Source organism: Anser brachyrhynchus, assembly GCF_964034855.1.
Source record: "Anser brachyrhynchus genome assembly, chromosome: Z".
Classification (NCBI taxonomy): Eukaryota; Metazoa; Chordata; class Aves; order Anseriformes; family Anatidae; genus Anser; species Anser brachyrhynchus.
In genome coordinates, this window is record NC_137697.1 from 60,665,261 (window position 1) to 60,693,252 (window position 27,992).

At 39.1% G+C, this 27,992-nt stretch overlaps 2 protein-coding genes and 1 long non-coding RNA gene across 3 annotated transcripts in view; all 3 read right to left on the minus strand.

The window, feature by feature from the left end:
- The window catches only part of SNX24 (sorting nexin 24), a 97,598-nt gene extending 78,872 nt beyond the window's left edge, over positions 1-18,726 (minus strand). Inside the window, exon 1 of the mRNA XM_080574173.1 lies at positions 18,573-18,726. Within this exon, the coding sequence (XP_080430299.1) occupies positions 18,573-18,638 (66 nt within the window). The 5' untranslated portion in view covers positions 18,639-18,726. The remainder of the gene's footprint in view (positions 1-18,572) is intronic.
- Positions 1,012-18,553, minus strand: LOC308185707. The gene is made up of 2 exons (XR_013943644.1): positions 3,824-18,553; positions 1,012-3,701 (listed from the first exon to the last, which is right to left on the minus strand). It is a non-coding gene; the product is annotated as an uncharacterized lncRNA (long non-coding RNA).
- Positions 18,727-26,044: 7,318 nt separating the features above from the next.
- Positions 26,045-27,992, minus strand: part of SNX2 (sorting nexin 2) — a 34,298-nt gene continuing 32,350 nt past the window's right edge. Inside the window, exons 13-15 of the mRNA XM_080574345.1 lie at positions 27,498-27,578; positions 27,329-27,400; positions 26,045-26,534 (exon numbers count right to left, since the gene is read on the minus strand). Of these exons, the coding sequence (XP_080430471.1) occupies positions 26,484-26,534; positions 27,329-27,400; positions 27,498-27,578 (204 nt within the window). The 3' untranslated portion in view covers positions 26,045-26,483. The remainder of the gene's footprint in view (positions 26,535-27,328; positions 27,401-27,497; positions 27,579-27,992) is intronic.

Below are 27,992 nucleotides of genomic sequence, written 5' to 3' on the forward strand. Positions count from 1 at the left end.
AAATTCCAGTAAGTAATACAAACAACAAATCTTAGTCTTCCTATTTCACTTAAAACTTGATAAACAATTGATTTATGAGAAGATCAGGTTGTTCATATTCTTTCATCCCTATTCACCCTTATACAGAAAATATTTCAAATCCTTAGATATAGATTTTATGGAAGGAAGAGGGATATTTCTCAGCATTACCATTACAGAAAAACTAGAAACAGATAGATCTTATATATTGGTTTGATGTGACCACATTGATTATCAACTAGTTGCATGATTAACCACCAGACTTGGGCAGGATATTATCAACCATCTATTTCTCTTTAGAGATACACACTTTAGAAGGAAAAACAAGCTTGGTATCTTTCCACTGAACTTGTCAAAAATGGCCTTAAAGTTCGCTTTTTGAGTGAAATAGAAGAAAACATCACTGAAGCATTTACACGGTCCATTGATCTGTCTCACCAGACTTTACCAGCCTCTTTTCAGAATTTTAGGGAACAGAAGCGCAGCAGCTCCAACCAGAGCTGCTTTCAAACCACTCAGCTTTTCTTCAAGATGTGAATATTGACTCTCTCAAAGTCAACTCTGAAGCTGTATCAAGTTAGACATCCAGTATCTGACATATGCAACACTTTTCAGTTAGCTTATTAAATGTTAAAACTCATGTCATGACATGCATTTGAATGTCATAACATGAAATGTTCTTTATGTTTGGTACAGACGGCCCCAACTCAAATATAATAGAATCATATAACAAATAACAAGTACAATTCTTCTCTAGAATTTATTGTTTTCAAGTATGTTAGCATATGCAATTTAAAAAAAAGTAATTAAAGTGACTTACATACTTCCTAAATTCAATGCATACATAGAGTGACCCCTACCGGTCTGCTAGGCACCCGAGCAAAGATAAAAACCGAAAGAAACCATCACTCCTGGGAATGAATCTGCCCTAATTTACAGGGGCAAACATCAGGTAAAGAATTTACATATTTCATTCAAGTTACAGCATGACTGATACTAATAATTCATAGGCAAAAATACTCCAGTCATCCTATGGACTCTTAAAAATTAATTCTTCCTTTTAATACAAGTAACAAAATAAACAAGCAGAGGGCTTGTAAAGAATGCTTACCATACATATACCTCTTTCTGTGGCTGACAGACATTATTATTAAGAGCTTAAATGTTTCCCCAAAAATTTCTTTAAAAACACCTAGGAGAAATAAACTTCAGTCTACTAGTTTTTAAATGAGAAAAATATATACTTACCGTGCTTTCCCAATTATACATGAGTAGTAATTACTACAATAAGCCCCCATGAATCAGACTAATTTTGCTACTGTTTATATTATACATAACACACAAAGTCATGGAATTATCTAATTATTTGTCTAAATGCTATCTGGTTTCATACACAACTATCTAATAAGCCAGGTGACCAATAATGTGCTCTGACATTGATCACCTAATCAATGTCACACATATCACCTAATATACCATATATTAATTTAAACAAAGTCTTAAAAATATGTCTGTTTATTTGAAGTGCTGAATGTTCACTTTTTTTTTTTAAATAAATTATATATTAGACACACACTATGTGAAGTCATTACCCAGCTAGGCTCAAAACCGACTTGAAAACAGCAAAGCTTGCACTAAATGTGAATTCTCAGTGCATTTCTTTGACCATCAAGCTTTTTAATAACAAACACATATAATTACAACATAAAGCATGCAGGAGATTCACCAAACAAGAGGAACATTTGCCTTTAACTTCACTTCAGCCAGTATTCATTTCAAGAATCTAGTACTAGAAAGCAATGTTAATTGCCACTCCTAAAGGAAACCTCTGCTCAGAAAGCTTAGGAGACAAAAATTCAACATTCTCTCCCTGCTTAAAAATTCTTACAAATTAAGAGAAATATTCTGTAGCTATTGAAAATTTCTACTGCATCTAAACCAAGTCAGCCCACTGCTGCACAATACTTATTCATACCAGGAGCTCACAAAAAACACCACTAGTTCCGGATGCTCAGGGGTAGCTGGAACCGGGGGGCAAAATCTGGACCTCTGAACTCTCAGCGGTCACATGCAGTCTAGCCTACACCCTGACTCTTCATTTCTGACCACTCCAGGCTGTTGAAGTGAACAATTACAGCCCAAAGTTGTTTTTGAAATGCATTCAGCCAGTGCTAATTTAGCACACCAAATCCCTAGGGCCTTCAACAGGATCTCCACGTTACAGAGATTTTTTGGGGGGAGTCATATTTAAATATTTACAATGTTACACAAAGAATAATAAAAAAAAAAAAAAACAACGACATGCTATGAAATATTTAAGAAGACTGTAACTTCACATTTTTTTCAAAACCAAACAGTGAACTTTGCTATTATTTCCACTGAAATACACAGAGCACTACAACATCCTCTGTGAAAGTATAAAATTTAGACATTATTATGTTGAAAAAAACAAAAACGAAATAACACTGAGATTAAAAGTCATGCATTCCAAAGACATGAACATCAAGAAATAACATATAATTTAATGAATCCCTTAGTGCTTAATGCCTCAGAGATAATTAAAAACTTACTTCTCATGATCTTGGTGCCTTTCAGTGAGCAAGTGCTCCAATTTTGTCGTGGTCTGCCTTGCTCATCATATTTGATCACAGGCCTGGCAAGTGCCACGTTAAACCTGAACTGAACCAAGCATTACCAACTTCCTTATCACCCTTTTTTCTACTGTATCCTTACTGGACTATGCCAGCTCTTCACAAAAATCAAATACAAGTAATATTACTGTCATCTTTTGTGAATGTGGAAATAACACACTGAAACACTTAATTCAAAAAACTTTAGAAACATTTGCTAATTCCAGACATCCAATTTGCGATACCAAGGAGTAAATCTGGCAGAAAGCTTCTCTAGGAAATGATTTACCAAACCTGTGCAGTTCAACTAGGAATCCGCTGCCATCCAGGTGTCTTCGGAGCGAGTGTCAAAAACCATCAGAGGAGTTGCCAGGGCAAGGGAAAATCATGTGCACAGCTTTGAGACAAACCCAAGAGATAGATCTCAAGAGGGCCAAGCACTGTTAGAAGTTTAGCCTGAGGTGAACCTGGTCCTTCCCACAACCTGTCAAAAAGCTGAAGGACTTAAATTTTCAAAACCTTTGTCCCCTGTAGTCTGCTTGGTGAAACACGGAGTCTGTAGCTTTGTATTACATCAAAAATGTGACTGTCTCCAAGCTGTTTGCACTAACAGAAGGGGCATAAGCCTATTAAAATCCATTACTCCCTCTTTATCGTAGTAGAAAGTAACATAATGCCAAAGCTGTTGCCAAGCCAGACATGTAACTGCATCAGTAGTCTGCTCTGATCAAACTACAGCTTTTTACCTGTACCAGGTTCCAAGACCTGATCTCTGTTCAGCAGTGCAAAGCCATGCAGTGACTGCAGGGATGTAAGAGCATATTTGGCTGGTTTGGGAATTTCCACAAACTATTTTTCAGAGCGTGCTCTCATGGTACCTTGTCTCTTCTGCAGATTTGAGTGTCCAAAGGACCTCTCCAGCAATGCGTGGGCAGTCTGTGCATGCACTGAGCTCTTGGGTAAAAAACACTCATGGAGGCCTGGACATAACCAGTAATCAAAATCAAATCTTCTGTCTTGTGTTAGATGTCTCCAAACAAGCTTGTGCTGAAACTGTTCTTAAGAAAAAAAATAATAATAATACTTTGTTCTTCTAGTTAAGTGCCTCGATGATCCAGCATTGAGGCCTCCAGTCAAAGGCTGTCAGCCACTACACAAATTGCCTGGCTACTCACTTGCCTCCCCTGATAAACTGATCAGTCAGTCCCCAACACTCACTCCTCTGCAAATCTGCTGATGATTTGTAAATGGAATGTTGTTTCACTGTCTACAAAATAAGAATTAAGAACTGTTATAATGCAGGAGGCAGAAAGGGGCTTCCGTCATTAAAATTTTGCAACCTCGGCCTGAGTAAATGTTGACTCTTATTGCCTACTTATCACACCACCCCCCATAATCTCACCCTGTTTCCTTAAGAAATACAGAAATTGCCTGCAAGGCAATGTGATACAAGGAATAAAGATCTTTCATCTTAGTCACCTTCTTTGTTAATAACTGTGATCCTTGCGTACTAAGGATTTCTAAATCAGTCAGCACCAAAAACCCGCTATGCCAAGGACAGCAGTGAAATACAAGGGGCTTATTTAATGCTCGGGCCAGAAGCACATTGCCACACTGCTGCACACCCAATGTTCTGCACCAAGCCTTCTTTTTTAAAGTATTAGTCTTGCAGGAACTGCTGAAGATTTTTGGTTGTTTCCTTGGTGTTAAAGGCAAAAAGCTATATCTAAATATAAACAATAAATTAATTACAGACATCGAGAATAAAATGGAACTAAGCAACCTGTGGATGCGTCTAAGAGCAGCAAAAGGGAACTGGAATGGCAGGTGGCACAACACTGCTTTACTGCCTTGCTCTACCTGTGATTTCTGGCAAAACATATGGTCTGAGATGCAACAGAGTGTGTTAGGGCTCAACAGAACACACATAGGACCAAGCACACAAGAACTTTCTGAAAATCCATTACATAGTGGTAGCGGCTCCTTCATTATGCCATGGGCAAGGTCTGCACTAGCAGGGAACATGCAAGAAATGTCAGGCAAAGACGATAGCACTAATCTTTAAGCACCAAAGTCCACATTGGCAAGGAAGAGCATACCCATGAAGTTGAAAACAGGTACTTAATGCATTAACTAAATACAAGATTAGCCGTTATCTTCAGTAAGCTCTGCAGGTAGGCAGTGCAGCAACAACAGCCACTATACAAATCCCCCTGGAATATTCTGTAACTCTTTAAAACAGAGGTCTCTGATCAGCACCTGAAAACTCTTGATGGTAACTGGTACAAATTGCTTGGTCTTTGTTCTTTGATTTCTGTCATCAGGAAATGTGAAGACTCTTCTAACTTCCCAAACTTGTATAAGCCGCCTTCAAGCCTCTTCAGATCAGACAGGATTGAGGTGGAACACATCTGCGCTTTCAGCTGTTAACTCTGGGAAAGGCTCCTGCAGGGCCTTCCCCTCTTGTAACAACCTGCCTGTATCCTTTTTTTTTTTTTTTTTTTTACCAGACAGGTGAGAATCACAAAATGGTTTGGGTTGGGTTGGAAGGGACTTTAAAGATCGTCTAACTCCAACCCCTCTGCCATGGGCAGGGACAAAGGGATGGACAACCAGAGCTCTGATCAGCCCTACTGCCATTCCTGTCTCTGTGCTGCTTTCTGCTTCACAGGTAAAACACCAGTCTAGGCATCTCTTCATAATCCAGCCATCTAGCAATTTAAACATTTGAAGAGCTTGCATTTTATGGCAGAAACTATATACAGGAAGAGGTGCACTGAGGTAAGAGTCAAAACAAATATTTTTCATTTCCTTACTAGCTTATAGAGTCAGATGTTTCCCCCCCGGTCTGCACCTCCCTTCATTGCTATGTACATGTACAGTTATGGAAACAGATACACTTGGTCCAGTTCTGCACTGTTACTGTTTGTAAGTCTGAAGTACTAAACAAATAAGCACTGCGGTCGGTGTAAACACTGAACAAAATGCATTACTGAATAGTATTAGCAGTGTTTAAACAAGGCACAAAAAAATAATCTGATGTGACAAGTCTGCCCCAATCACTGCACTCGCCTCAAAATTTAATGCTATTTGGGAACAGGAAAGAACTACCTCCAGGAAGACCTTGCAAAAGGCTAAGAAAAGAAAAGATGTTTCTTCTCTACCTGGAGAGGTAGCAGCTCATGATTGTTTCTGTGACCATTCCACTATGAGAACCTCTAATATTTCCAAGGGGAAGAGAAAACAGCTACTCCAGGTGAACTCTCAGGAACGGTAGAAAGCCACAGAATTTGTAAGTGATAAGAGGCTAGGGACTGGATAGAGATTAAATTGTTGAAATAATGCAAAGAATGATTACTGAGTTTTTGCTAGAGGCTTACAATACTGAGAGACCTCAGGCAGATCTATTCTAGTCCTGTATCTCTGTGAGTTACTTAGCTGTCTCAAGGCAGGACCAACTATACTTCTAAGTCTTGGCAGAAACATTTAAACCTCATGCAGACAGAGTTTCCATACTCTACTCCTGAAAGTTACTCTCATGCTGCAGTACCTTCATTATTCAACACCATTTCATAATAAATCTTTCTCACTTCTGGTGGAGAGGACAAGAAACTGCCCAGAAGAGGATTACAGCATCTCCAATATGCAGGCTGATTTGCCTCCTTTCTCTTTCTAACAGCCTTTATGTTACTGAGGACTGCTAAAAAGTTCCTGCCCAATGCTCTCTCCTTTCACAGTAAAAAAAAAAAGGTGCATTTCATTCTTCACAAGAATTATCAGTCCAGAAAGTAGTGTAATAGTCATATATGGTCATATGCCCTTCTACATTGCTTTCTCTTATGGACACTCTTCTCCACAAGTTCCCATGCTTCTTAGAGTGCAGTACTGAAGTCTGGACACAGGTGTCCAGCTTAGTATACACTCCACTCATCATTGGTAAGGACTACTCTTTCTCATATTCGTCTTTCAAAACCCTGGCAGGTACAGCTAACATTAGCGTCATGGCCACCTTGTGATGTAAAAGCCCCACGTCTGTTAAGCAGACATGTTACCTAATCCGTTGGATCCTATGCTGTGTTACTGATTATTTTTTGTTAAAATCAGCACTTGGCATCAGTTCCTGTTGAATTATCACCCAATTTTCCTTTCCTGAATAATATTTCCAATTCAAATTTATTTTTGATTCTACTCTTGTTCTCCAGAATGTTCACTGTTACTTCCACCTTGGTGTTGATGGCAAGTTTCAATAAGGACACTATCCCATCATCCAGGTCATTAAAACATCAGCTTGTACCGGACCACAAACAGAGCTCTCTGCAATACCACTCAAAAAATCCTTCCAGTGTTGGCATACGCATGTGCTTCTGAATACCTGTAGCCACATATGTACAACGTGTGTGTGTGCATGCATGCCTACCTTCTGCCCCTGTGCAAATATAATGAGTTTGGCTTTGGTCTTTGCTTAGCAACAGCTGATGTAGCTTGCAACAGTACAAATAAAACTCAAACGTTAAGAGCATCTGCACTGGATTCAACTAACTTGTACTTTCCACAACTCACAGCATTTTTTAACTAGAAAATATGGCAGAGCTCTTTTAGTGATGCATGTATAACACATGCTAAGCACCCTGCAAAAATGTACAGTAAGTTTCAAAGAAATTGTACTATAAAAAACTCCACCAAGGAATAAAAGCAAAACATTTTCAAAAGTTGGTCTACCTCAAGCTTGAAAAGAAATTTTCCTTCTTTCTTTTCATGCACAATAATGCAACAGTGGGTTCTGACCCTAACCCAGAGTTTCTCTGAGGAACTGTATAATGCAGTAGTATTTTTCTGAAAATATTTAGAACAGAGAGCGAAAAAATGCAGGCTCATTTGACCATTTAGCTTAGCTAAACAAATCTGCTAGCAAATGTGGAAGCTGAAGAGGAAAGGAAAGTGGCAGATTTGCACAGACTTGCTAGCGGGGTGCTCAGAGTTACATTGCTGTCAGAAATTCCCTAGGTAAAATTAAAAAGAAATGCATTGTGCTCAGGCATTTTTATAAATTCCTCAGAGATACCATGAATATTAATAAGAACATTTTTTAAAACAGTCTGTTAAATATTAAAGTATGTGCATGTATGCCATAGCAATGTACAACAATTGAATAAAAATTTGCTCTTCCCACAGGACTAACTAATACATATTTTTCCGCACTTCAGAGAAATTCTTGTTAACCCAAACTAACATGTTCAAAATAACAAGATTCAATGATCTGGCAGTTTTTAAGAACAGATTACTGACATGGTTTTGAATGTTTCTTAGATGAAATCACTAACATTAACACCTTCACATTAATCGATTGGTGTCAGCAGAATTCTGGAGAGCTATGCTGCAGGCTCCAACATCAAAGTAGTAATCAATTAAGGAAGTCAGCTGAAAAAAAATGATGCAAAGATCAGAGTTGTCAATGGCGAAATAATCTCATCTCAGTGGTGTCAAAGGAAGAGTAAAAAAATGTCATACACTTATTTCATAATGAAAGAAAACTACTGTAAACAAAGATCTAATTAAACAACAATACACAGATAACTAATTAAAATCTATGAATAAATTCCTCATAAATCTGTATTATAGGGCATATTTATGTAATTCAATGTAAGATACATTTAGGCAGAAATTGTACAAGCTTTTCTCTCTTTTTTAAAAAACACTACTGAAGAACATACTTGCTAAAAAACACAGTGATTTTATTTAGAGAGTACTAAAGCTCCAAATAACAGAGTTAAACACCAAGAAAATAATAATCAAATATATTCAGTCTAGTCCGCAGAAATCACTTAACATTTTTACATCTGAAGCACTTTTTTCCCCAAAAGGGAGAAACAAAGCCACTGAATTTTGTCTGCATGTTCCATCCATAAACAACACTTAAGCACAAATAATGTCGCATTGTTAAGCTGCGAATTCTTGTATCTGCTGAGTTAGCAAAGATGTCCACAGCAGGATGTTGAGAAGGGGGGCATTAAATACCACTCAAAATAGGGTTCTCATTTCTCCATACTCTTTGTTTGGCTATCACCATCATGAGGGCCTCTTCCACGTTACATGCCATAGAAAGCTACCTGACACAATCTGTAGTGCATTCTTTACCTTCCACAGGCAAACCATCAGAATCTATTAAAATTACTTTACGCCGATAGCACTAGAGACATGACAAATCACAGGCCAAGAGTCAGATACCAAAGAATGTGTCTTAGGGCATTGGGGCCAGGCCGATTTGCAAGCAAATGATATTGTGTGAAGCTGGCATGCTCAGTGCATGACAAACTGATGCAATTTCAGTACTGTCGGAGAAGCTGGCTGAGATTTCTCTGATGCTGGCTACGGTTAGTGTACAGAATTGTGCAGAGTTCCCAGATTTGAATCACTTGGGGCCTGAGAGGGCTTCACTTGACAAGCCACAAATAATTACACTACACTCTTTCTATTGTACTCTATTATTTTGCCTCTTATCTGTAAGCTTTGAGCACTCATGAACAAGCAAGGTCGCTTCTATTTTGACCATGATGCAACAAAACATTGTTCTTTTGTGATATGATAAATAAAATGCAGCCCTGCAGACTAAACATTTTTATCAGGTCCATTTTCCACTTTTATAAGCAACAACAACTTTGGGAGCTTGTTAGCACAGTAGAGGTTGGAAATAACCATGTAGGCAGGTTCATGAGCTTTTCACTTACGAGTGTGATACAGCTATCTCGTTATTGCAAAAACTCATTTGAGAAATGGGGCATTAAGTTCTTAGCCCTTAACAGATAACAGTTATATCTATGATTACTTTAAGCAGGTTTTTACCCCCTTTCAAATCAGCAATTTTTGACAATTTAGTTGGTGAGTAGCAAAAAATAGTTTTAAATGTACACTACATTGCCACTTCTTACCTAGACACCAAATGCATTCCTAAACTAAAGTAACTGCATTTTCCTGTGTTAGCTCACAAAATGTACTATTCAAACACCCAAGCAGACTGAAAGTCTTGCTTTACTAGTATTATCTTGGCCACTGAATTTAAGAACAATAATGACATTCATAGCATTCACAAAAAAAAAAAAAAAAAAAAAGGAGGATCAAAAGAAGAAGCAGTGGCATTCATGGCTTAGGTAACTAAGTTCTAGTCACCTTTTCCTAGTTCACAGAACATTCAACTTTCCGAAAAAAATGTCTTCCTTCTCCCATGGACTGGGTAAAAATCAGGCTTATAATTTAGGGTTCTGTGTTACAAACCAGATGCTACTCCTCCTTTTCAGTCTTAGAACTAGGTTTAGAGATTTTCCAAAGCTGCAATTAGCCACAAACCATCTAGTAGTAAAGGAAAAACTCAAACATGAATACTTAATGCATGTAGGAATAAAATGATTCTTAAAACCTTTCCTGATTGCTATTAGCATACTCCTTTTACACTTACTTTTTGGATACATATATAGTAGAAATTATGCACCAGAAGGTAAATAGAAAGTGTTAAAAGATTTCTTAACTGAAAGTGATGAACTTAAAATATATTATCCTACTTCGTCTCTAATTCAGGCCAACACAAAGATTGTCTTATCTGAGAGAAGACAATTACTATCCTCTCTAGAACTCCTGATAAGTTCTTACGAAGTTCTGTTTTAAAAGGGAAGAATATTCGTTCCATTTTCCTAACTGGTATGAAAAATTTATGACAAAGCCTGGAAGTCTGACATCATAATATTTCTGCCAATGGAAGGCAAAATTGAAAAAAACAAAGAACCAGATTGTGATGTATAGAAAAAATACAGCAGAAAAAATACAGCATACAAAAGCATACTTCAGAATCTACTTGAGCTTTGTAATCTGTGTCAAAACAGATTTTTTAAAACACTCTCGGTGAATGGTGAAAAGAATGAATTGCTACCAGTCACACATCCACATTTTAAGCACTCAGCAAAATGAAAGGCCTCTGATATTTTCTATTCAATACCAAAAGTGGATGCTTTTTTTTTTTTTTTTACTGCCCTTTTATGCTCTCTCATTATGATTAAAAACAGAAGCTAGGTCTTCGTATTTTAGAGGTAGAATGGATCTTTTATTAAAATGTAACTTTTAAATGTTCTCTAACATACTTTTAAAAATGGAATGGTTTGGAATTTCATGTAGCTTATGTCACTGCAGAACATATTTTTTCTTAATATTTGGCAGAACTCGGAAAAGCAACAGGCTAATACATTTTCTGATCCTATAATGGCATTGGACTGAACTCCAAATCTGTTTTACGGTTACATAGCATTCAACTCCAAATACGTTTTGTTTTTTCTTCACAGGTTTCAAGCAAAGTAAATGTTGTTATAACATTCTTTGACATTCCTGTAAATCTATTATTTCTTTAATTTATGATTAAAATGAAGACATGTTCCTTATATTTTCACATCTCAAGAGTACATGAAAGTTAGAGTGTAATTACCATCACAGCTTGACTGCAAGGCAGACACATGACCAGGTAGTTCTCTTCCTGGACAGAGCTTGATCACTAAGTAACAAGAAAGGAATCTAAATGCAAAGAAACTGAGGCCTGTGTGAGGCCACAGGTAAAGGCAGTTCACTGAGGTACTTATGGTCACTTTTCATAAAAGCAGTTCGCTGTAATCAATACAAACTTGCTGCTGAACAATTGATTGTTTCACCGCACAATCAAGACTTTGTTTGTCCTTATGGAAGAGATGATAGGAAAGCTTTAGATTTCATTATTTTCCAATTTGGAAATACTGCAACACATGAATACCTTCTGCTCCAGTACAAAAACAGAATCCATTTTTAAAACGTGAATCAACTGCAGGATGAGACAAGGAATACATAAAATACAATAATGGAGATCAGTAATTCTTATCTCACAGTTCTCAAGGTACACTAGGGGGAAAAAAGACCACCACAGAAGTCCCATACCATTTTCACTACACTAAAGCATTAAGTAGTCTTGCAATAATGATGCTGTAACAATGCAGTAATGATGCAGGGTAAGGACAGACATTACTTTTCACAGCATCTCATCGGGAAACAGCTATTACCAGTGTAAGCAAGAGTGAGTTTTGAAACTCTCTGTACCACGCAGGCAGTTTAACAACTGTTGCCTAGAGGCCCTGGTCTTAACTGTGACCCACAAACACTGTGATTCACAAATAAATAATCTACTAAATGGAAGATGCTGTGGAGGCTTGAGGGTCATTCGTGATACATTACCAACCCTACCTGCATTGGTGGCAGCTTCGGACTCAAAAGCATCTTCACAGATTTCCTACACACACATTTCTAGAGCTGAAGGTTGTTACGAACAGGAGGGGGAGCTCTCACCGCACCGGCAGCGGAGGAAGGGGAGGAAAAGTGGTGTTTCGATGAGCACCTGGAACGCAGATGGTGCCCCTTTCTCGTATGCTCTTTCTTTCCCATCTTATTCCAACACCCAGAGGTACCCAAGCACTGCTGTAGTGCAGCAGATAACTTCATTTAAAACATAACATACAATGTTTATTGGTTTACAAAACGTGAAATGCTTGTTGCATTGTACTTTGGTAGAAGTAACAATAGTAATAATAGTAATAGTAATAATAATAATAATAATAATGATAATAATAAAGGCCATTCCAGGGAAGAGAGTATCCATGTTTTAGCTACAAGGTATTCGTCATCAGGAAGTCCTTTTATTTCCTATAAAGAACGCAATGACACTTTCAAAGTAAATGACAACACCTCTGCTTTGCCATCAAAATCCTCTGTCAGAGGACCCTAACAAAACGCTATTTTAGCCCTCCCCAAGCCGCAGAAATCTAAGGCTTACCAAAAAGTGAAAATGAAAAGTTGATGCATGTCTTCCTACAATTCTTGTAAAACCATAATGCAAAATGATGTTTGCTGACAGTAATAATGATCAAAACGCACTAACTGCTTAGCAGCCTGCCCAGGGACACGGAACAACAGGAGCACTTCAGCAGGCTCAGGGGCAGCACTGCGGTCCCACCGCCTGGCGCCCTGCCAGGCCAGCCGCCTGTGCTGGGGTCTCTTCATTCCCAGCATGTCAGGGAACGCGCGCCTCTCCACGCCTCAGCAAAGCTGCATCCAGGCTGGCTAAACTTTGTCCTCAGCTGCCTACTGAGTAAGAAACATAATCAGGTCACCAAGCTGTAGTACAAAGTTCCATCGATTTCTTTCCTATTTTTTTCTGTATTCCAAGAACAACCAAGACTTAAAGACCATTATTCAAGATCCACTAAGATTTGAATGTATATTCAGCCTCCACATAAGCTACCCTTTAAATTCCTCCGTATTAAACTTTCAAAAATGGACTTAAAAAGCGAGATAGCTACTAAGATTGAGAATGAAGCATTCATGCAAATTATTAGCAAATTCTCATAAAGTCTGCAAAAATTAGAATTTATAAATGGGTGGATATCTGATAGTGTTTTCCAGCTGATAGTTTTGAATTGTAATGGTTTGAAGAGTAGACGTGTAAGATTTCCTGTTATCCTAAAAATAAATATCTATTATTAAAAAGACAGTTTTCTAAAACTGTTCCTTCAATATGAATTTAATATAATAGCCTAGTCACTGCTGTAGATGAAAAACACATCTTCAACTTTTTAAGGACTCAGCAACCACCTACCAAAAATGGTATCATTACAAACTGAAATTCCAAGATAACAAATGACATTACAATGATAACTAATGAACAGTTAAACCTGAAATGAATTGCATTGGACATTAAAAAGTTCGAAGACCAATTAAAATGTGCATTACCATAATAAAAAATAGAGCGATCAATTACATCTTCCCTCATGTTGGATTTCTAAGCCTGGTATGTTTTCACTCTTCCAGGGAAGTGAAGAATGTATTAATGCTATCTTTGTTGACAAGATTTTACAAGTAGCACAACCTGATGTTATATAGACAGAAAACACCAGCACAAGCAGTTAAGCATGAATCCCTCTGATGAAGTAATTCCACTGGTAGCATTGTATTATTAACAAAGTTTTACCACTACTACCTCTCAAAGATTTAATGAAATTCAAATACATCTTTACTGTGATGCATGTTGGAATGCTCTGTTATCCCCTATCTTTCTGAGAATGTAACTTCCTCATCAAAACCACAAATCAGTAATCTTGTGAGAGAACTGTGGAATGGGCGCTCAGCAGTTATGGTTTACTGTCAGAAAGTGTCAACTCTCGGTCTTTCAGATGGTAAATTGATACAGGTCATCATTCTGCTACTTCTCTATTTTACTGCTGAACTCCCTAAAGAGCACATTGAGAGTGATTTCTTGCTCTAAGAAATGTTACATGGCCCTTTCCACTGACATGGCGCTTTTTGTGACTGTGAATCAGTGGTTTTGAACAACTGCACAACAATTAGAGAGATCACCGGAACTATATGTCTCTGTCAAATCTGCCTGCATCCCCAAACTGATTAAACACAAAACCAGAAACAGCTCTAACTGATCGTTATGTACATGATCAGTCTGTTTTTTCACTTTGGTTTTACTTTTTTTCCAGTTTCTGCCTTAGCTGCCTTCAAGTGCACTGCAAAATTATCTTTTGACTTGCTTTATACCCTTCAAGTTCCCATTGCATACAAAGCAGTCAGTTTCATATCACTGACTCAAAGTCTGTCAACAGGAAAACTGACTGGAGGAAAGAAATTTAATCACCAGATCTGCCAAATGCACAAGTTAACCAAAAAAGAAATTTTGATCTTTGTCCTAAATTATGGGTTCTATATCATCTGCTAATTCATTCTGCTCCACTGGAACTGAAGAAAGCAATGGTCTCCCACCTCATTTTTCTGACATTACAGAATCACTGGTATCTCTCAAATCAACTTTATTCTCTTCTTCTTCTGTTTAGGAGAGAGAATATGTGTACACACCTGCCATGACTCCCTTGTACAGACACCACAACATTTAAAAGCTGTTTAGATATTGTGACGAAAAGAATATCTAACTTGCTACAACAGACCCAACATTTCTACTTATCTCCCCTGAACTTAGTTGGAGTTACTGCTTTTCAGAAGGACTTGTGATTCAAAGTAACACTTGGTGAGCTTGTACACAGCAGCCTGGTGAGAACAAAGTCTTCATCCTCACCAGTATCGTCCTCAAGGCATGCAGACCCAGTTCAGATTTTTTAAACTACCGAATTCACATGGTCCAGAGGCTCAGAGAAAGACTTGGAACAGTAATGCTTGAAGTTTCTAAAGTAAACGCATTCACATAATTACTCCACGCTTTACAACAACAATAATTACAAATATTCCCCCTTTATCACTTGCTACAGTGGCCTAGTCTTGGGCTACCTATAGAAGAACATCTAACAGATTCGCTTTTTGACTCTGTGCATACCTACTTTAAGAGCAAAGAATGCTGAAGTACATAATCTATACCGAACTTCAAGCCTGTGCAATTTTATACTTCATAAGCAAGAGTATAGCCTAGTAATTAAACTGCTGCTTCTGTGAAGATAAAGGCTACATACTTTCCAAAAAATCTATGGCACTCACTCTCTTACAGGTCATATCTTGCTTCCACAACATTTGCAACTCCAAGAGCAATTTTGGGAGTAGTATTGAAGTGTTAATTAAAAACGTAGTAAGCACATCTGTCAGTCAAGTATGCCCTCTGCTCTATAACACATTTAAATGTATGTCACCTTGACCTGCAATATACCACTGTAAAAAATTTTTGGTCAATATAAATCAAACATACACTAATTTATTCAGCAAGTTCCCTAGCATCAGAATCAACATTAGAAATCTAACTAGTATTTATTATTCTGTTATTGACAAAGGGAGCATATTTAAATGATAACAAGAACACATGGGTGTCATTTTGAAGTTAAATTGTTCCCTAGAGATATCCTTAGTAAGCGTCTACATTTAAAGGTCATTCACTGCCAAATTATGAACAACTGTTGCATTTATTAGCACAGGCTCAATAGTTTGGAAGGTAGTGTCATCAATTTAAACTGACAATGAAATCTAGTTGTCCACAAGGAAAACAGACATTTTCCTTATTCTGTATTTCACTGTTTTACGTATGCCCCAAATAAAACTGGAACAAGTGCAAGTTTACTCAAGATTTTTTTTTTCTTTTTTTTTTGGGGCGGGGGGAGGGTGGAAGGTTTTAGGCTTTTATATCCGAGAAGAGCGCTTTAGTAAAGCTGAGCTCCTGAAACAAAGACAGAAGGGAGAGAGCTCCCCATTTACTTTGTTGACTGAGCACTATCTGAAGTGTGGCACTACAGACTTTTGCCTCATTTTTCTTTCTAATCTTTTCTCTCCCGAGCTGACCTTTTCACTGGCCAAGACCCCACCCCTTCTACTTCTTGATTTCTCCCTGGTTTTCCCTTTGAAGCCGGGAAGCGGTTTCCAGTTTCTGTAACCTTCACCCTCTCCAGAACTCCACTCTGCTTCTGCAGCTGATGCCTGACAGGTCTCTCCCCATGCTGTCTTCCCAGTGGTGCCTAGTGGTACCAAGCAGAGAAAGAAAACCACCAGGTTTCAGGAAAGCAAGCTGAAAGTAAACCAGCCGGTTGGTAACAACCTTCCTTACAGAAAAGGACAAACACTCTTTCCATCTCTCCTTTCCAGGCAGTGAGATGGTGGCAGGATGAGTGTATCCTGTTCTGACAAAGAAGGAACCAGAAGCCCAGAGATGTCAAGAAAGCATGTCTTGTTACATGCAGAGACTCTGCAGAGAGAAGGGGGTCCCTTACAGTCTGCCATTTCACGCAGCAGGTTACCACCATCACCACTTGTAGCAAAGAAGCGAGGACAACCATCAATACGCTTCTCAAAAACCACTTTTTCAGACTCATTTCTCTGTCATGGCCTGACAACCACAGCACAGAAGTCACACTCTGAGACCTTCTGGCGCATTCATTACCAGCCTGGTAGGGAACCAACGTGCACCAAGCTGCATCATCCTCTACATCATTAATCACATCATCTCTGGTATCCCTTTGTTTCAGCCATGTTTGAAAGCACTGTCATTCTGAGCAATCTAGCACTTGTAGGAAAGAGAGCGGTAGAAGATCAACTGGGTTGAGCAGTACTTCTAGGATCATCATCATACTGTTTTGGAGGTTAATACTGTACATAAGCCTGATGATGTAAGATAACCAACTGAATTACCCATACCCTTAAGGGGAAGACATATGAGGAGCGGCTGAGGTCACTTGACCTGTTCAGCCTGGAGAAGAGGAGACTGAGGGGAGACCTCATCATGGTCTACAGCTTCTTCATGAGAGGGAGTGGACGGGCAGGCACTGATCTGTTCTCTTTAGTGACCATTGATAGGACCTGAGGGAATGGTGTCAACCTGTGACAGGGGAGGTTCAGGCTGGATGTCACGAAGAGGTTCTTCACTGAGAAGGTTGTCGCACACTGGAACAGGCTCCCTAGGGACACAGTCACGGCACCAAACCTACTGGAGTTTAAGAAGTGTTTGGACTGTGCACTTAGTCATATGGTCTGAATTTTTGGGTAGATCTGTGTGGTGCCAGGAGTTGGACTTGATGATCCTTATGGGTCCCTTCCAACTCGGGATATTCTATGATTTCATTTCATAGAAAAAACATACTCTGTTCATATACTTTATGGTACTCCAGAATGGTACCCATTCCCTTTAATTTGAAGGCTGCATTTCAAAGAGAGTCAGTATGTCACAGCGTCACTTTCTCCTCTTACCTATCTTTTCTAATTCATCAGACTCAGGTAGCCCAGAACTGGCGAAACATCTACTTAATCACAAGAAGTCTTCAATACCCTGCAACCTCCATATTTTAGGGCAGTATCTACTAAAACCACAGCCTCTGACTATGAATCCTGCATTGGGCCCCCCAAAAAATGAGAGCTGATGTGGTCTGGACACCGACACATTTCCATGCTCCAAGTCTCCAAGTGAAGTCACCTTTTTTTTCAATGCAAAATGATTGCTGTTATTGTTTCCTTTTAGGTAAATCTCTCTTCCTGCACAGAGCAACAGTAAGCTCTCACCAACCTGTTTTGCTGGAGGGAGGGCTTACAGTAGGCTCACTTGCACTGGCTGTGATTTTCAGTCCTTGATACAACACTTATGCAAACTACGTAGTAGAGTAGCAAAAATACAATTACATGACAGTAAGTCTTGCTCATGTATAGTCAATAAGCTCTTTAAGGCATAAAGGAAAACCACCGTGCTATTATCAGAACAGACGTCTCTATCCTCTCCCACAAGTGTGCCTGGCCCAGAGAAACTTTAGCTATGACTTCTAGTACAGCTTCACTCATGGTCAGGGAAACCCTAGAACTGATGCATCGGACAACTTAAAGAATCACGTTTTTCAATAGGATGCAGTACAGAAATTCACACCCCTGACTGAAGAGGCAAAGTAATTACATGAAAAATTATTAAGTTTCTATTGCGCTACAGCAGGCTTCAGACGGATGCTCACCACTCATCACCAGTGACCAGAGCGGAACGCTGCTGTAACAATCAGACCATTTCCACTTTCAAGATTATTAGTGTGATTTCCAGAAATACAGTTTCGTTTCAGATTTGGATGATGCTCACGCACCTTGACCCAAGCCAGAAAGGCAGTTACGCTTTCACACCCATGCTCCCAAAGCATCCCACACGGCTGAGCCGGAGCCGGGCCGGGGCAGCTTGCTGGGCTGTCGTTCCCCACTCGTGCCCACCCGCCTTCCCTCGCGGCTCCAGGCCCCACACCGCTCCCGCAGCACCCTCCGCGAGCAGCAGCCCGGCGAGGAAGGCCGCCGCCCGCTCTCCCCGCACCCCCGGCGCCCCGCTGCCGTTACCCTTAACGGCTCGGCAAGATTTAAAAACCAAACCGGGGGCTGCGGGGACGGGGCCCCGCTGAGCTCCCCCGGCTCCCTCACCGTGTACCCCCGCTCCAGCTCGCTCTCCTCGTGGCGGAAGGAGGGGATGTACACCTCCATGGCCATGGCCCCGGCCCCGGCCCCGCCGCCGCCGCCCCTCACCGGCGCCGCCGGCCGTTGAACGCCGCCGCCGCCATCGGCCCGCCGCACGTGACGCCGCGCACGTGACGCGGGGCTGGGCGGCCGTTGGGACGCGGCCGTTGAGTGGCCGGTGGAGGCGCTGAGGGGGGGCTCGTAAAGGCAGAGCTCGGGGCTGCGGCACCGCACAGACCCGAAGGGGGGCTCGTACAGATCTAACGGCGTATTCGTACAGACCTAAATCCACACAGCGCAAAGCCCTCACTGCCCTTCCTCGGCCAACAGGCTCCCGACAGCGGTGCGAGTACCTGTCTGTGACAATGCCCGCTCCGGATGGATAGGGGAAGTTAAACGAACAAAAAGAGATCCTCACTGAGGAAAGTTGCCTGAACTCTTAATTGTTTACTTACCAGAGCACTCTGAACCATTGCAGAGAAGTGTGGGTGATTTTTATCTACTGGGGAAGTCAACTAAGGTCTCCTACTGCAGCCGTACTGATGACAAAAAGCAATGGATGCAGGAAGAAATGGGTGCAGAGGGATATGAGACCTGCCCAGCAGGCTGTGTAGCATTACCACCTCACTCACACCTGCTAACTCTGCACCTCAAACCATAGAATCACAGAATCATTAAGGTTGGAAGAGACCTCCCAGTTCATCTGTTCCAACCATCCCCCTACCACCAATGTCACCCACTAAACCATGTCCCTAAGCACCACATCCAACCTTTCCTTGAACACCCCCAGGGACGGTGACTCCACCACCTCCCTGGACAACCCATCCCAATGCCTGACTGCTCTTTCTGAGAAGAAATGTCTCCTCATTTCCAACCTAAACCTACCCTGGCGCAGCTTGAGGCCATTCCCTCTTGTCCTATCACTGGTTATCTGTGAGAAGAGGCCGGCCCCCAGCTCCCCACACCTTCCTTTCAGGTAGTATGCAGAAGCTCTGTCAGGTGGCCACAAACTGCACCTCACTCTGTATGCCTTTATGAATGCTGGAGAGCCCCAGTGGCTACACAGTCAGATGGGAAACTTCACCATCTCTCACTGACCTTTTAAGAAGTAGCTACCATTATAAATTCTTGCATGTGCAGGGGTTGATTTTGCATAAACAGAGTCAAAAACCTACCTTAAAAGCGGACACAAATGATAAATGATTGCTGTTGTCTGGCATATGGCTACACTAGCTCAGTGTTTCTAGGACCAGCTTTCAGAAGCATCTTCTGAAAACTAATTGGCTTCATTCTAGACAAGAAACATTAAGGAGAAAGAAAAAAAGTTACAAGCTCTTTTCCCTCCATTTCTCTTTGTTTTACTGCCAGCTAAATTTAATTGTATTTTGCTCTAAGCAAAGACCTATGACCTGAAGAATTCAATACAAAATAGAATGCTTTGACTAAAAACAAGCAGGAAAAAAAAAAAAAAAAAAAAAAAACAACAGCTAAAGCAAAGTAAGAGCCATACATAATAAAAAATGGCCTGAAATCAAAGCTAGCTAGTCCTCGGACATTTATTTCTGCATAATGCTGCTCCTTGTGCTGGTGACCTCAGCTGCTGATGACCAGCAGACAGTCCTAGTGATGCTCTGTGGTAGTGGTGACACAAGCAAAAAGATTTCATTCCCAGTCCCAGTACGCCATTTGACATTGCCTGTGCTGTAGGCGTCAAATTCTTGGAACACAATGGAGACTAAAGACATTGAATAAGGCATCTGACTTTTCCCCAAAGCGAACTCTGGTGAATACATTATTATAATCATCCCAAGGGAAGATATGTTACATATTAATAGTCTAATTAGTCCAATAAACATGGGCATGCTAGAGTATAAGTCTATCATACTTGTTAGTTTCTGGTTAAAACTCCAATCTTTTAATCTTAGATTCTGTTCTCCAAGTACAAAATGGATGAACCATTTGAATGCTGTAATGCATTGATACTGATGAGAAGCTAGTAGAAGAGCTTCGCTGGGGGAATATTTGTGGTTGTTTGCCATCTAATAACCAATAACTTCAAAAAGCTACTTTTTGCCCTAATACCATATAACTTATTAACAAATAAAAGTTTGAGACATTAATCTGGCTTCAAATTCAATAGTACTTAATGGAACTTTTGACTGTGCATCAGCCAAGAGGAACAAGGAAGATTACATGGTGAGCTGAATTCAAATACATCAATATGTTTTGAAATGTTAAATACTTAATTTGCACGATATATCATCATTAGTTTGTTAGTCTCTAAAGTTACTGCCGAGGAAAAAATAGGATTTCTCCGCATGGCTGACAGACCAAGGACCGTCGTTGTCTCATATGTTGAGGAACTAAAATTTAAGAAACGTTAATTCATAAAATGCTATCAATGTGTTGAAAACCACCCAGAATTCTTCCTTTTGAAAGTTAATTGCACAAACAATATATGGTGATTATCCCCCTCTTCCCTCCCCCCCCACACGCAAAAGGAGAATGTATTCTAAATGTAACATGATTTGAACTGGGGTAACTTCTATTAAAATCACGTCAGTAACCTTAAAAGGAAAACAGTAAAAATGGTTGAGCTCTACTGGTAACAATTATGTAGGCAGCCTTCAAATTCCACTGTTGAGCAGGCCCTAGGAGGTCCTCTAGACACTGTAGCTTTTGGTATTCCCAGAATTACTAATACTGCATTTTATTGCAGGTCATGCTGCAACCTTGGGTTATACTCTTAAGCTAACTTGACCCAGAATGTAAAATAAATGGATAAATACACTACTGTTTCGACTGTTACCTCTCACTAGACTTTTCCAGACATTTCCATGATCACAGAGGCTATGAATCATCATTTAGCATGTCCAATCCATGAATCATGCCACACTTTCAGTAAGTAAATGAATGCAAATGTGGCATTTTCACAATCATCTTTTCACAGTACGTAAAAATTAAACATTTTTGAATTAAAAAAAAAAAAAAGAGACTTGTTGGCTATCTTTTTTTTTTTTTTTTCCTCCTCCAAAATAGTTCCTGTGCTATTCCTCCTATGTAGACTATTCCGTGTTCCTTACTCTGGAATGAATCCATGAGGGAGATGGGGGAGAGAGACGGACGGACAGAGACACCTCTCAAAGATCTGTTTCTACTAAGTAATGCTCTCCTTTTAAGGACTTTCTGAACGACTAGTTTCCTGATTAGAAATAAGTATGTATGAATTTTAATCAAAATGATAAGTACAAGTCAGATCAAAAGACCAGATTAAAAAGACAATCCTTAATATGATCAGAACATCAGTTTACTGATTTTTCAGTTGCTGCCACGAAGATTCTTTTTAAGTAAGCCTGCACCTCAGCGTAGTTCTACAGATACTGGTCTCCTACATAAATAGTAGCGAATTTCAACATACTTCATAAAACTTTGGGTAGAACAGCAAAATTTGCTTATTAAGGAGTTCACATCCTCCTCACTTCTCAAAAGATCTAGCTTTACTGTGGTGGCAGTGTATCTGTTTCTGAAGAGTTACAAAGGATTTTCAGCAGGCAATGAGTGCAAAGACCACACTGGAAAGAAGATGCAGAAAAGGCTAACTCTGGAAAGCTGTCAGTCAGTTTTCCGCACAAACTCGTTGCACCAAACAAGAAACTTGCTCTTCCTCCTAAATGGCCACAATGTTTGGAGCCAACAAGTAAGTAATTTTCTGAACAGCATAAGCGCACGTGTGAGAAGGGTGGTGGGGCAGGGGAGAATAGAGTTGCTATAAGGTAACGACAGACTTTCATACGGTGCAGTGCTCCTCTAACCTGCTGAGACTTCCCCTGGAGTACCACATCGGATGTGAATGTTAAGATAAAAGCATTTCCTTTCTTGTGATTTGTGCCATCTTCCTTCCTTGTGCTCTTCCTATCTTAATATCTCTAAACCACAGATACGTGGTTTACCTCAAGCCTTCTCTCCCCTTCCCATTCTCATTGCATATTTCTTCTACCCTAGTTCTCATACAAATATCCTTTTGTCCAAGCTGCCTCCCATACTCTTCTGAGACACTTTTTCCCAATTTTCTTAATGACAGTAGATGGATCTTGATTTTTTTTTTCCTGTCTTCCCTACATTAGTGATTTCCTTGTTGATTTTAAGGAGAAAAACAAAACAAAAAAACAAAACACATAAAAAGCTATTTTAGTAGTACAGTCAGAAGTTACTTTGTCAAAAGTTACTTTGCTTATTAGCAACTTCACTTCCCACTCAACTATGGAAGGCAGAAGATTAAAGACAAAAACCAAAAAAACAAAAACAAACCAAAGAATCGCCTTAGTAATATAGCAAATCATTTTGAATAAGCCTGAAACCTCAGTTCCTCATGTTTCAGTATTGAACTTTGTTTCCTTGTACAGTTGCAATAAACTCGTATTTTGCCAAAGATTTAAATTATTACAGTCTGTTCTAGCCTACAAATGAAATACCATATAATAAATATATTTAAAGAGAAACCTTTCACTGCAGACATAATTTTAGTGGATGCTGGTTGTTCAGTTAAATGCACAGAATATACTAGCCAGCAGTTCATCTCCACCAGAATTTGAAAGAAACTGACATATCTAGGGCACAAACCTAAGAGATGACAGAACACAAAATCCCTTACGCGGCCTTTAGAGAAAAATACAGGAGAGGTAGAAGACCGACTGTTAAAAAAAGCAGATTATTCAATTTTAAAATAGACAGTGACTAAATCAGAGACTTACTGAAGACTGAATGAAAGTATGAGAAAGGTAACAATGTCTTGAATTTAATCTACATCACATCATCATTCAGTAGCCATATATTTTTAATTCAAAAAGCAACAGATGAGAATGGGCATGATTTAAAATTTCTGGCTGTAACCTAAGAAAACTAAATTAGACCAAAAAATTAAATTTGACAAAGTAGTACTTTGTCTTTTATTCAACATTCCAAATGTTAGTTACTTCTACAGCAGTAATTAAGTATTTTGCAAACATTCGTTGTGTTCATACTAATGATGGTGGTACCTGGGTTTGGAGATTGGAGATGGAGGGAAATAATGCTTACAACGCATACAACACAGTATGCTGAGTTCCTCAGGGAAAATATTTTAGTAATATCTCCATTCTCTTGGTTTGAATAACAACTCCTAATAAAGACGTTAATCATACTAGGAAAGATGTCTTTAATCTTCATAATCATAGAATCACAGAATGGTTTGGGTTGGAAGAAACCTTCAAGACCACCCAGTTCCAACCCCCTGCCATGAGCAGGGACACCTCCCACCATACCAGGTTGCCCAAAGCCCCATCCAGCCTGGCCTTGAAGACCTCCAGGGATGGGGCATCCACAGCTTCTCTGGGCAACTTGGTCCAGTGCCTCACCACCCTCACAGTAGATAATTTCTTCCTTATACCTAATCTAAATCTACCCTCTTTCAGTTTAAAACCATTACTCCTTGTCCTATCACCATACTCCCTGACAAAGCGTCCCTCCCCAGCTTTCCAGCATGCTCCCTTTAGGTACTGGAAGTCTGCAATGAGGTCTCCCCAGAGCCTTCTCTTCTCCAGACAGAATATCCCCAGCTCTCTCAGCGTTTCTTCACAGGAGAGGTGCTCCAGACCTCTCTGATCATCTTTGTGGGTCTTCTCTGGACCCGCTCCAACAGGTCCATGACTCTCTCATGCTGGGAGCACCAGTGCTAGATACAGTACTGTAAGTGGGGTCTCATAAGTGGACTAGAGGGGGGAATATAAACAATGTAAATGATCAAATTCTTGAAACACAAGAGTTTTATGCAAGCCACGTGAGATTTCACTAGTGTATTGTGATGCAAAAAAAGACTACACATTTTTTATATTAGTAACCCTCTGTGACACTGAAGTCCAGAGATGCTGTTATACTTTTGCACTCCCACAGGCTTCTGGTTTTGGTTTTAAGAAAAAAAGCCTACGCAACTTTGTTTTCAGCTGTCTAGTGCAGATAAAATGTCACACTAGTCCCTGCTAGAAGACTAATGTGAAAGCTATTCCTTCTCTCATCTGAGAAAAGAAACTGGATCCCGAAATCAACTGAGTTCTAATTCCGATACCATGGGAAGTGAGGGAAGACTCAGCACTAAGAAAGCTGGAGAAAACACTTCAAGAGAAAATATCCAGAATGTGTAAGTTTACCCATTTTGAGCCTTGCATATCCAATTTGAGTGTATTTAAGTAATTCTAGAAGTATTCACCTTGGAACAAATTTCAAGCTGATTGTCAATTTTCATTAGCACCCTGCAAGCTAACTTATAACACTTAGTAGAGTTATGCCTGGATTAGTTTCTTCACTATACACTTATCACATAGTTGAGCTTTTAAAATTAGTTACAAGCTAAATGACTAGCACTAATGCACAGGTTGCTACAAGCTTAAAGGTTTTAGCATTTCAGCATTTTAAGATGCTTGTTAAAAGCTTGACAGATATTTTTCCAAATAACTGTTTCTGTGCAACCTTACTTGAAAATTCCCAGAAATAGTCATCAGAATTCTGTACAGACAAAATGGAAGATGGTAATCTTGAAAAGTTCTCACTAATTTTGTTGCATATGTCAGACTGTATGATCTTACAGCTGATGTTAAGATGTTAAGTTCCCACCTGTTCAGAAATAGTATTGTTTGGTTCTTTATGTTTGACCATTAGCAATACACATTCATGTGCTTATCCTCTTATGATCAGCTGAAAGCAACAGCCTCTCACTACATGAGTAACAGTTAATATTAGTTAAATTGTTAATATTGTTGATACATACCATTGATGAATTCAGTATGTCATTAAAATGACAATGGACAAAGTAGCATCTCCAATGTTAATCTTTTATATTTCAGAAAAATGTTTAACTGTTCTAATATCTTACAGAAGATATTACCTGTCTCTGCAAATGTATTTTCTACTCAGGAAAACCCAGACAAGTAGAACAGCAGCCCTTACAACTACCTTACACTCTCAGCTGAAGGAGTGATTTTTCTTCCTCCCCTGATTACCACAATTTTTGCAAGATTTTATTATTATTATTATTTTAATCCTGAGACCATGAACAACAAGGTTAAGAAAGATGTAATTTATCAGTTGAGTGGGACATCAGCATTTGACCATGCAGGTGATCTTAATCATTCAGAAACTTTGTATGAGACTTCATTTTATGTATGTCTTTTGACTCTGAGTATTCATGCATTGTATTTTACCAGGGTACTGATAACTTCAGGTGAGAAGAATACCTGTAACAAAGAGAATCAGAATTACAAAACAGTTTACCACAAATACTTGCCTGTGCCTCTTTAATACCACCTTCAGCATTCTTTACTAGATGTTGTTTCAGCCTTTGATATAACCTGAAATTGTTATGAACACTACTTCCGAGAACACCAATATCTACAGACACAAAGGCAGTGTTTAATGTTTCACAAGGTACATCCCTTTATTATTGTAATCACAAAAACATGATTTTGTACAGGAATGTTTGAGTGAACATTAATCGATGCAATTACATTTGTTTCATAAAGATCAGGTAAACGAACTACAGAACATTGTATTGTAAAGAACAAAAATATCAGCTTTCTGGCCTTGCAGTGCACATTTTAGTGCAAGTATTAAGACAAAATAGTGTTCAATTCAGCAATGTATTGCAGAACATCATGCCACAGTCCACTTCAACGAGGGTCAGGACATGCAGCTTGTTAATAAAATGTTGTAGTATATAAAAAAGCCACATGTTAATTCATAAAATATATAGTGGTTTATTTGGATGATTTAAAGTGATTTCACTGTGGAATTTAGGTTTATTCAGGACAAACATATCCAGAGTGTCTTGTCATTTGGAATATTCTTCTTTTAGGCGATAGCTTTGGCTTCAGGTAGGAATGCCTCCCAGTATTTTATTAGCTTGAAGAAAATGGGGAAAAAAATCACTATTAAGTACTAACTGTTGGAAAAGAAAACACATATACCTTCCTCCTCTTGTGGCAAACTTGTCTCCACTGGATGCAATAAGAACACAGATGCTTCATATTATCCATTCACATTATTACATGAAGCAAGAAAAAATACAAGTAGTAAATATACAACTTTGCTCATGCAACAGTTATTACACATTGAGGGAGATACTACAGAATACAGTTACAAAGAATTTGTTTGCCAGGTTAATTTGTTATTCTTACCTCTAATGTCACTTTTTTTTTTTTAACTAAACAAAGCTTAAGAGTTATAACGGAGTGAAAAAAGTAAATACTCCAAATACTATTTTGTGAACAAGGCCTATTTCTGAGTCACTAAAAATTGTTTTTACAGCTTTAAAATATTCAGAAGCATCTTAAGCTTTTAAAAAGACCAATAAGCATCTAAGTACTCAAGCCGCTTCAATAATTTGAAGTACATACTTATTACAATTTATTCCAGTCTAAAAGTTCAAGTATTACTTCAGTTTTACAAGGAGAACAGACAAGAAGCTCCATTCCCCATACCCCTACGGGAGCTTCTCCCTTGCTTGCCTGAATTAGAGCTATGCAAAGGAGTATAGTAATAGCTAGGAAACTGCAATCTGTGTTCTCCAGTACCATATAGACTACAAGTAGTTATTTTTGTTTTAGGAACTGCTACACTTACAGCCTGTCTTTTTTTAACTAACCTAATATGTAACATTAAATATTAACTTGTACAAAACTTAAAATTTAACTTACCTGCTGCTGTGTTTGCACTAATGATTCTAAGTACTTGATAATAACAGTTTTAAAGTCCTTCACTCTTTCCTTCTGTTAAGAAATAAATGGTGGCATTAACCAATTTTACATAGAATGTCAATATTATCGAAAGTAAAAATGCCATATACTTGGACAAAATTATACGTGCCTCAAATCTTCCCACTTCCTTGCGAATGGTTTTGGAGATCTGCTCAAAATCTTTTTCCCCCTGCTGAACTTTCGTCTCCCACTGGCAAAAGAAAGACATGCAGAAATGAAACTGTGTTCTCCATTCAGTTTATCAATATTTCAACATTTTAGTATATTAATGACAGTCATTCAGGAGCTGAAAAGGACCTCTTTGTCCTTTTCCATACTTAAGGGAAAGTCTAACAATAACAATTCCAAAATATTTGTAGAATAGGATACCGCATTAAACGATGGTATCTCTATCACAACGACATCTGTAGATGACAAAAATATTTCAGTGTTGTTACTGAGGTATACTTAAAATCTTTAAGAGATTGTTTAGCAAAGAAAAAGGATCTCTACAGCTTTATTGGCCATTCCCTTCACAAGCACTGCTCTAACAAGAATCTAAACCACTAAGCTTCCTGTGACTGCCTATCCAATCAAACGTAAGAGAGTCTCAGAAGTCAGTTCC